The following is an 11,380-nucleotide window of genomic DNA, read 5'->3' on the forward strand; positions in this document are numbered from 1 at the left end:
TTTTTTTCAGTCACTTTGGTGCATTTATCACAACACTATTTACATTTGCACAACAGGTAATGCATTTCTCAAAACAATTAGTGCAAACTGCAAAACCAAAAGCATGTCACTTTCTCTAAATTGATAGCTTATTTCTCAAAAGCAAGTGTTCATGTCAATGAAAGTGTCAGTGTCATCAAGATGAAAAGTCCTGACACCATTGTTTATGAACAAGATAGTCAAATGGCGTTGTCATGTTTTCATTATGACACTTTACTTTGTACATTTCTTCCAATGGAAAAAAGTCAGATTTGGTGATATCTCCTGAAAATGCTCTAGACAGCTCTATACAGCACTATACTATTTTCACAAGCCATTTGAAAACTACAGTAGAGTTAGACATCACTCCATTTAGTGAGGTATCTGAGAACAAGAAACAGAATATGTATGTTTCACATTTTTACTGAATTTGCTCTTTGCAATTCTGATTAATTCACAGCATTGTACAAAAGAATAAATAAACCCTTATTTACAACAAACAAACTTTCTTTTAGTAGAGCTGTGCACAACTGTAAACTATATTGGAGTAGATATTGGAACTGAACCTACAACATACACAGGTCTGTAAATCATTCATGAAGTTGTTAAATTTAGAAGACATTTTCAGAAAAAAAAGATGTACATTTTTTTCATAAAAATTGCTTGACAGATTTTGACAACTAGTTCAACATTTTTATATGTAATAACTGAAGTAATAAATTAATATTAATAAAATATGAGGACTATTAGTTTTATATAGAATGACTGTTCAGCATTCACAAGTTTAGTTAACTTTGAGTAACATGACATAAGCAAATTATAATGTTATAAAACAGCAGAGAGTTGTATGAAAGCAATTGATGCATGCCCAAAAGCATTTGCAAATTGTTGGAAGGAATGAAAACCTGCTACTATGATGTGCACAAATGAGAAATACATTAACTGTTGTGCAAATGTAAATGCGCCAAAGCGACCGAGAAAAACTGTAATACCAGACGTAAACAAGGTCTTTGGGGCAGGTGGAGGCGGGGATAAATTTTCATAGAAGTGACACATGTTTATCTTTGCAGCGGTCTGGTGGCCTCTTCGGTAACCATGTAAACTACTACCATCAGAGTGATGGCCACGTCTCCTTCCCACAGTCCTTCACCACACAGCGGCCATTGCACATCAGTAAATCCGGGAGTCCCGGCGAGGCTGAATCTCCCTCTCATCAGAAGCTGGTGGACTCCACCTTCACTCCCAGCAGTTACTCTTCCTCAGGATCCAACGCCAACATCAACAACGCCAACAACACCGCCATCGGACACCGCTATCCCAAACCTACTGTCAGCACGGTGGACGGACAAACAGGGCCTCCTCTCACCACCATCCCACTGCCACGACCCACATGGTGCTTTCCTAACAAGAGGTATGATGACACATGCGTTCTGTGTTTGATTGCTGATGCACGGGTTATCGTAGATGTTCAGGTTTGTCAGATTCTAGTTCCTGATTATGGTTTGTCTCATTCCTGATTGTTTCTTGTGAACCAGGAGCTGTTTCTATGACACTTTCATGCGGTACGTTCTTCTCACAGAAACCAAGAGAGACCTCATGACTTTGTAGGGCTGTTCATGTATGCTCTGCCATACTGTGGTGGATCTGAATCTCAGTGTGTTGAAAGATCCACTCTGTACCTAACAATGACTGTCAGGATTTGTGAGCAGCTTTCCTGATTGGCTGATAACTGAATGAGCATGTCTTAGGCCAGCGGATTTCAACTGGTTTTGCAAAACATGAAGTTTGGTTCATGTTACTTGAAGATAAATGGATCTGACACAATGTTCTGAATGTTTTTACAAAGAACACAGTGATCTTGTTACAAACTTTAACTACTCTAAAATCCATTATAGGCTACAATAACCCATAATGAAATTCTAAATCTTATCCTTTATAATTAAATCATGTTACTTTTTATATGAGAGCTGCATGGACCACAAAGGTCGATTTTAAGACCTTTTATTGCTCATTCAATGTTGATTCGATTTTAATTTCTCTTAATGATTAAAGGCTATGCTTTAGAGTTTTTTTTTGTTTTTATAACTTATGATTAACATATGCTACTCCCTCACAATATGTTGGCCAAAATGGCTGGAGTCACTTTTGCTTGTTAATAGATATGATGAGACATGCACAGAATATAGCGTGTAGCTAATGGACACAATTTCCCATAAAATCTGTTCTTATTATACTTATTGTAGGCTAATGGTAGTGTTTGAAGGTTTTTAAATAACTGATTTGGAAGATGGATTAACAATTTAGTTGCTCGTTATTGCATTTTGGATATTTTGAGCATAAAATTACATAATAAAAGTCATTTAAGTTGAAGTTTAAAGTATCAAAACCACAAAATCTTTATTGAACTTAAATACATAAAAAAAGACTAAAACAAGTTTACTAAAACAAAAATATAAGCTGAAAATATAAAAAGAAAAAGGCTACACAGTATAGTAATATATTATATAAATACTAAAGTTACACTGATCACAGATATAGGAAATACTATAAGATTTGATTTGATAATGCTTTGATTTAAATTATTGAAATGGGTTAAGTCCTCATGCATTTACTTTGTAATAAAAATTGTACCATACAGCAGTTTTATAAATAGGCATGTGCTATATGGTTAGCTGCATTAGAAAGCATTTACATTTTCAATTATTTATTTTTCTTGCTATTAGACTTACCAGTTGAGAACCGCTCTGCTAGGCAATGTAGATGCGTGTATGTGTGCGTCTGTATGTGTGTGTGTGTGTGTGTGCGTGAATGAGTGTGTGTGTGAAGTTCATCATCATGGTCATTTCCAGGCTATTTTTAAGGGGCTCTTCATTTAGACCAAAATGCAAAGGAATCATTTTAACAAGTCATTTTTGCAAATCATTAAACAGCCGGTATTAAGTTGTTTTGTTAATCTGTTTTTTGTGTGTGTGTGTGTGTGTGTGTGCTGCCAACAGATGCAAAACAATCATACAAATTCTTTGCTTTTATGGAGGGTCTTTATGTAGTACCCCTTGAACTACTATAAAAATCATAAGGTTTCATGAAAAAAAAAAATTGTGCTTCTATAATGTGACACAATCATTCAAAACTTCGTCATAAGGTTTGTTAGACATCAGCGCTTCAGACAAAACAAACCTTACGCTGCTATAATTGATTGTTCACATTGTAAACAGCCTTATGAGAGCTTCAAGAGAATTGTTTTTAATTGTAGGTTAAGTGAGGTTTCTCACTTTCTAAAACAGTGTTGTTAAACATGTGCAGTTGTGCTTTTAGTTCATCTTAGTGTGTTTATGTGTGTTTTGTTTAGCTCTGATTCCAGTGACAGTCGTCTCCCTATAATACGGCGAGAGGAAGCATCTACAGATGAGACATATGATGAAACATTTTTAGATGAGAGAGATCAGGCCATGCTCTCCATGGACATGTAATACTTGACTTGTTTTATTAGATTCTTTGTACGAGTATTTTTATATATATATATATATATATATATATATATATATATATTCTCTGAATGTGTGTGTGGGGTACAGGCTGGAATTTCAGGATGAAGAAAGCAAGCAACTGGCTCCTATGGTGGAGGCAGAAGTAGGGGAGGAGAGAAGGCCGTGGCAGTCTCCACGGCGACGGGCCTTCCTCTGCCCTACTGCACTGGGTAAATGAGCAAATTTATTACTGTTAGGATGAATCTATACAATGAGTAGCTCCATGACCATGAAGTCACATGTACTTCCTTCCTAACACAGGTCGACGGTCTTCCTTTCACTTGGAGTGTCTGAGAAAGCATAACAGACCTGACGTTTCTCAGAAGACAGCACTACCATTGCACCTAGTGCATCATCAGGTAAGTTCATGCACATTTGCATAAACACTCATGAATGACAGGGTTATTTTCTGTCCTTTTCACTTTTTTCATCTTTTGGTTCTCAAAGGCTCTGGCCGTGGCAGGGTTAAGTCCCTTGCTGAGACGGAGTCACTCTCCGACACTGTTCACACGTCTGTGTTCCACACCTCCTGCGAGTCCCAGTGGCCGCAGCGGTGGAGGCCCATGCTATCAGCCTGTGCCCTCTCTGCGGCTGGAGGGCAGCGGATCTTACGAGAAGCTCAACAGCAGCATGCCGTCTGTGAACTGCAGCTCGTGGTACAGCGACAGCAACGGCAACCACAGCGGGAGGGCGCAGCGACCCGTGTCCCTTACAGTTCCTCCGGTCACGCGCAGAGACTCTATATCCCTGGCACACGGGAGCGCCGGCAGCCTCGTGGAGGCGGTAAGCTGCAATTTATAAGATACTCTACAAGATATAAAACATTTCATCATGCACACCTCACACTGTCAAAACTGAACACTTATGCAAACTTTTGGTGAAAGCAAGATTCACAATGAAAAAATGTTTTTGTGGGATTTTTTTTGTATGTCATCTTTAATAAAAGAGCACACTCATCAATGTAACTATGTAATATCACCCCTAAACCTAAACTAGGCTATAGGTTATTAAATTATGCACCATTAAGATCAATTGTAGTGGAGTAGGGCCCAAACAAAAATTTAAACAAGGGCCTACCATTCTTTAATTTCAGGTCTAATTTTACAGTATTTCATGCATTTGTGCTAATGCTTGTAATTTGTTTACTGCATTTGTCTTTGTATACTTTGTATACTTTTCACATTTCCGTGTTTCTCAGTAGTGGAAGTTGTCATAGCTGTGCAAACTTAGAGCGCAGTGAATGGAAGAGTACAACAATTTTTTTTTACCACCCTATTTGCTGAAGTAATAAAAGAAAAAACTCCACGATGGTATTATCAAGACTTTCAGAAAAAAGGACAAAAAAATAGTGTGAGACTGATGACGGCAGCCAGAGGAGAAAATAACATCAAATTTACTCTCAGCCCCGTAGATGCTGCATTAGAAACACCTCGCATAAGCGGTAATTTTTTTTTCAAAGATGATATAATACAATGCATTCATGAATGCATATAAATGTTCATACATTTTTTTTTTATATCTAACTATTAAAAACCTTCAAGGATTTAAGATTATGAGGTCAGTTAAACGTGTCATAGCTTGTGAAAATGGTCCATAATCTGAACATGATTGCACCAAAAACTCCTTAAAGTTAATTTCATTATATATAAAGAGGGTCTATAAAGAATAAATGAGTAATTCAGCAAACAGTAATTTCACTTGATTCAATAAACAAAAAAATCAAATTTTGGACATAAAAGGTAATAAAAACTAAATAAAATGTACAAAAAAATGCCTACAAATGTAATTACAAAAGAGCATGTAAAACTTTATATTTTCACTTTTTCACATCTTACTTTTTTGCATCCACGAGTGTAGAAAAGCAAGACTCTTTCTTTTTCCACACAGGTATTGATATCTGAGGGTTTGGGTCGCTATGCACATGATCCCTCCTTCATCCAGGTAGCGAAGCAGGAAATAGCGGAGGCCTGTGACATGACAATGGAGGAGATGGAGAACGCGGCAGACAACATTCTCAACGCTAACGCACCACCCAACGCTAACGGAAACCTGCTTCCCTTCATACAGTGCAGAGACACTGGCTCGCAGGAGTCCCGTTGCAGCCTCTCACTGGGCCTTTCTCCCGCCACAGGCTCTGATGGGGCACTGGAGGCGGAGCTAGAGGAGTCAGAGGGGGCGGGGCAGCGGAACAGCCCTCTGATGGAGGATGAGGACATGGAGTGCGTCACGAGTTTGTAGGGGGAACAGCAGCAGCACGGAGGACGTCCTGTGTCTTAGCCCAGCTCTCTCTGAGGACACTGCTGTCCTGCAGTCTGACCTGTCTGTTGCGTGTACCTATAGGGGTATAAGGCCATTCTGCTTAGCTGAGACCGAGTTGGTTTTTAGTTTGTCCGTGTGTTTGCGAGAGCACGAGCGAGTAGGTGTGTGTACATGTTTGTGTGCGTGTTTCTAAAAGTGCCTCACAGTTCTCACAACCTTGATTGCAGTAAGAAAACAAAACCCTGATCGTGCAGGGAATGAAGGGAAAAAATGTGCTGTTGTTGCCCAAGCAGTAAGGTCTGTCCACCGGTGGGAGGACAGAGCGAGTTTGCGCTGACCTGTGTGTGGCGGTTGGACTCATCGGCGTGGATGTGTGGTGCCGAGCAGGTGGATCTTGAGGGCCAGATCAGGAATCTGCTGTCCAGGAGCCATCACTGGTTCAAGAGATGCTCAGAGGGACACATTGGAGCGGCTCTGTCTTTCCTTTTAAGGAGCTGTCCTTCCATCCATCCATATATTTGTTCTTCAGGAGAAGTGTCGTCCGCAAACACCCTCACGTTATCTTTCTCCCTCTACAGTTTTCTTGTGTTCAGTTGAGGATTTTTGCTGCTTTTTATGTTTGAGTTCTACCCATTCTTCTCTTGCTAAGCCTGCACATAGCTTTTCTTTTTACGAGCGGAAGACTGAATTCCCTGAATTACTCTTTCTCGTGTACCGTTACGGCTTTCTGGGAGCTGTGCAAGGTATGGGTCATTGCATCAGTGGCCTTTTATTCCAGATCTGCTTCAGGTTTTATTTTCTGTTTTGTTTTCCAGCATTGTAATGTTGTTGATTGCACACAGATGCTGTTTTATTTTATTTTACCTTAAATTATTACTATTATTATTGAAGCCGTTTAAGGTGTTTATGCCAGACGCAGTGTTGTGAATCGAATGCCTCTTATACAGACACACAAAAATTATTTATTTATTTATTCCTGTCAGAGGTGGAGTGTTCTGCTGGGGGGTTTGTTCTCTTTTCTTTGGGGTAGCTCTCAAGCTGTAAATGAACAGTGTCACTCGCCTGGACGCAGGTAGCACTGACAGGTCTCATGGTTCCCCTTGCTGCTGCTGAATCGGACATTTGTTTGCTCTGAAACTACTGATGTTTCTTCACTGCTGATCTCCAGAAAAACATTCAGCCGACAGCTGCGATTCTGTCATGATCCCACCTGCTCGACACAGGAAACAGCAGATCTTCTGAAGGTCAGTAAAGGTGCACTTTGAGGAGAGGAAGGGTGGAGTATTCAGGGATGTCTGGGTAGCGCATCATTAAAAAAAACTCTAATGTAGTTCACACAGGGCTAAATATATGACCATCATAATGAAAGTACCAACATCAGCAGCGTCATCATCATCATATAATGTTATTGATTGCTATTATGATTACTATAATTGTTAAGGATATTTTTCTGCTGGGTTTAGCACTGTTTCCACGCAGTTCAGCAGACACACAGAGAACTATTTATCGATCTATTATGCAAATAAGGTGTTGAAGCGTTAGCATTGTGTTGGTTAAATGTGTGGACGGGGTGGAAGATGTCCCCTAAACACATGCGCTGATGAGAAACCTGACCAATCCACTTCCAGGCGTCTCTCTGTTCGTGCCACACTAGACCGGGTTAGAAGTTTTGTCACCGTTTTGCACATTATTTCAGATGATATAAATCTCTCTTTCCATATATGAAAAGATAATTGACTATTTTTGTCTAGCTGACTCTTCACTTTCTACACAGAGCGTCCTGGCGTTTGGTTCCAGGCCTCGAACATGGCATTTTATTTCAGTCTCCAGTCAAATCCTGTGCTGTTTTACTTTTTCTTTTTTTGGTTGTGAATGAGTTCCTGAATGTTTACAGGAGGTCTCTGTTCTGAATGATGCAAAGCTTGTAAAAAAAACAAAACAAACAAACGTGACAAATGTAGCCAGAACCCACCTGCTCTGTTCCAAAGCCGCCACCACACCCTCATATCTCCTACACACACGTGCCATATGTCATTGTGAGGCTGCCCCAGGCATATTTCGAGGCCTTGGTTGTGTACGTGTGCAAGTTTCTCCGTGTTTAGCATATGCAGAGTGCAGAAACGAGTGCATTTTGCGTGGTGTTTGTGTTAGTTTATGCAGAATGAGTGCGTGAGTGCATGCGTATGTGCTTGCATACCACAAGATATGCAAAAACAATGCAATAACTTTGACTGTACAACAGTTTCCTTCAGAACTACAGCTGTACAAAAATCTAAGATAGAGAGAAATATATTCACTGTTGTGTATTAAGTTACAGAACTTTAAATTGAAGAAACCTGTCATACTTGAAATCGGGTGCATTTGAGTATTGAGTATTTTGAAATAATCTTGTGCGGGTCAGTTTGGTTCGATGTTTTTCTTCCGTTGGTTTCAATTATCTCTGCATGAGGATTCTTTTGGTGTGCCAAGCGTTTTGAGTAACTTCTTTTCTTGTTTTCATTTGAAACATTGAGGAAACACTGATGACGAGGAGCGAAGGTGTAAATACAGACGGAGGAGAGAAGCGTCTTGTTGGTGTGAAAATGATTTTGCATATCTTGTGCTCAGCTGAAAGGTGCATGATACGCAAGAGCAGCTCTCTCTCTTTCACTCTCGCTTTTTCCCCCCTTATCTTTTCATTCACTCACCCTTCTTGTCCTTTCTTCAGCAGACATCACAGTGAAGGCGTTTTATTGCTACCCTCACGCCTTTCAAATGTTGGTCATGCACATCAATTCTCGCTCTTATTTGAGGCTTTAAGCAAAAACATTAGAAACCTCCCCATCATTACTCAAGTCTCATGGACAATCTGTGTTCAGTGAGGAGGTTTAGGTTGGAAACAATGAATTTGGATGCTAAGCTTGAATTTTAGGTTCTCGTTTTTGTTTTATTTGCATGAAGTCTGAAAAATCAGCCTAGCAGACAAAGTCCTCCTCTCCCTTCATTAGCCGATGATTGTATATTTTTATAGACTTATAGAAGATAATGAACTCATAAAAAGAGACAATATAAACTCATCTATATCTGCTGAATGTCAGGGTTAAAATGGCTACACGCAAAACGTGTTTGAGAATGTATGTAGTGACTACGTATAGATAGAACATTTAAATTTATGATAGAGAAATATAGAGTTAATCATTCGTATTCACCGCAGTAGCTCCTTTTGAAACTCCGGCCTGTTTTAAAGCAGGATGTTTGGGTGTTTTTTGCTGAGGGAGGAGTGCAATGAGATTAATCATGGGATTTTTGAATCCGAGGGCTTTTTCACAGCTGCTTAATTCAGATCAACACATCATGTTCCCCTCCGAGCACCTGCACATGATAGAACAGTGTGGAAAAGCTACAAGCTTTCATGACACAAAAGCAGCCCTTGTGTTGAATGAAACCGCCAATGAATGAACACAGAGAGCTGTCCGCTCAGGCCTTGGGGAAATGTACCAAATATTTGACTGAATATTTTATTAGTTGCTCAGTGAGGTGTTTGCCCAAATGGTTGTAATGTAGCTTTTCTTCTCTCAGAGAATCTGAAGTTCATTTATATATTTTAATATATGAGAAATATTTATCAGATGGAAGTTTAGATATTTCGCACCGCTGGAGGGAATGGCTGAAGGAGGATGATATTTCAGCAGAGGAAGCGTAAGTCGCTCTCCTGATTGATTGTGCTTTATATATCGGTTCGCCATCTGTAGCAGTAGCGTGCACACAATTTTCGCCAATTTAAAAAAGGAATGTATGCATTTGGATACCTAAACCCCTTGGAAAACAAAAAAATAATAGCCCTTGGTTATCAAACTATCCATAAAAATTGAGCAGCATTGTTAAATCTATCAAGTTATCGCAGTTCGACAGGTTGTGTTTTATCTTTAGGTTGTCTTCTGTTGTTTTATGGATAAACCCAGTGATGCACAAACACAAAACGTTAGTGGATTTATTAAGGACATCTGGTGTCCAAGTACTCGTTCGGGCCGTTCGGTGTTTCTGGGTTCATTCGTGTTTGTGTGCCAATTGTGCATGTGTCAGACTGAAGAAGCGTGCCGTTGGGGTTGACCTCTGACCCAGAGAAAGCCTGGACAGGTGCAATGTCTGCCCTCTGGTTTAACCTTTGTGTAGCACGTATCTCTAATGTCCTCCTTTATATGACTGTTAATTTGATATTATAAGTTAATGTAGTGCGTTAATGAGTTTTAATGATAAACTAAAAGCTAAGGTGGTGATGCAATAATCACAATTTGCACATTTAAACCACATTTAGTTTGACACATCGTACACATAATCCAAGTAAAGGATGAACTTATGCATAGATTTTAGCTGTCGTGTAAATATTAATTTCGCCCTAAGTTCTAAAAAAACGTCGATCTTGCCATAGTTTCATTTCAACAGGTTGGTGGGATGATAACGAAAGCAGTTTTAACGACAGACAGGTCCTGAGTGCTGTTTGGTGCACTTAACGCATTTGCAACCCAGTATTGTGGGTAGGATAGGGCCTAATGAATGCAGATTTATACAAACCACTCTGAGGTTTTCAAGTGGCATTCCCCCACATCTAGTTCCACCCAGCGAATGTAGCACTAGAAACAGAAAGAAATGGGAGGAACACTAAAGATGAAGAGCTCAAATAGTTAATATTGCACAAATGCCATGTATGAGTGAATATATTTTAAATTGTATTCTTTACAAGTTCCTTCTTTCTTTCTGCAGAGATGCAAGTAATGCTCTATTTGATTGCATTGAGGCTTGATTCGTTGGCTCGTAGGACTGGTGGAGTTTCTGTTTTAGAGGCGCAAATTTCCTGCGGTCCAACAGACTCACAAAACTAGGAATCTTCGAGTGGATTGTCTCAGTTGCTTTATTTGATTACCACACGAGCAGTTTCCATAGTTTTGATTGACGATGCGGACGGGAAGTGTTGTCTCAAGGTCCTAAACTGTTTGTTAGTTTTGCGAGCTAAATTAAAAATTAGATGCGTATCGTGCTTTTGGTAGAATTCGAAGGCATCAGTGCTGACCATTCAGGTCTCTCACGAAAAACACCGTCAGAGGTCATTCACATTTTGGACAATTGAATTGAGTTTAGACCCCAGGTGTTATTGAGAACTCTGTGAGACGTCTGCATGGTCTGTCATTCCCTCCTCTACTTTTGCTGAGACTCTTTTGTTTCATTTCATCATTCTTTCATTTGTTCATTTAGATTTTAAAAAGAATACGCTACGTAAATCTGAAGATTCAATCACTTTTTCTACTCCTATTTTCAAAAAAAAAGTAAAAAGAAAAAAAACAACAACAAAAAATTGGATTTGTAAATAAGTGATTGTACAGTTTGTATCTGTATCTGTCAGTCTGTCTTTGGTGACAGAGTGTGTCTTGCTTATAACGCACGCTACCAGTAAATAAAAACTAAAAAATATCTTTAGATTGTATGGTTCTTGAAAGGAAGTTTTAAATTAATCTCTGCTGTATATTCCTGTAATATTGCATTTTTATCTGAGGAATGATGTTATTAAACAATTGCAAATAAAGTGAATTTCCTAAGGTTTG

The 11,380-nt window shown here is 39.3% G+C and overlaps 1 protein-coding gene across 36 annotated transcripts in view; it reads left to right on the forward strand.

Moving 5' to 3' along the window:
- cacna1c (calcium channel, voltage-dependent, L type, alpha 1C subunit) overlaps nt 1–11,375 on the forward strand; it is a 171,220-nt gene extending 159,845 nt beyond the window's left edge. For 24 of the 36 annotated variants that reach the window (XM_068219494.2, XM_068219498.2, XM_068219501.2 and 21 more), the window contains 7 exons: nt 1,089–1,429; nt 1,554–1,580; nt 3,368–3,484; nt 3,594–3,715; nt 3,807–3,904; nt 3,993–4,328; nt 5,433–11,375. In XM_068219494.2, coding sequence (XP_068075595.1) covers nt 1,089–1,429; nt 1,554–1,580; nt 3,368–3,484; nt 3,594–3,715; nt 3,807–3,904; nt 3,993–4,328; nt 5,433–5,783 — 1,392 coding nt within the window. In that variant the 3' untranslated portion in view covers nt 5,784–11,375. 36 annotated transcript variants of the gene reach the window in all.
- Nucleotides 11,376–11,380: the final 5 nt, after the last annotated feature.

This window comes from Danio rerio, chromosome 4 (genome assembly GCF_049306965.1).
Source record: "Danio rerio strain Tuebingen ecotype United States chromosome 4, GRCz12tu, whole genome shotgun sequence".
NCBI classification, from domain to species: Eukaryota; Metazoa; Chordata; class Actinopteri; order Cypriniformes; family Danionidae; genus Danio; species Danio rerio.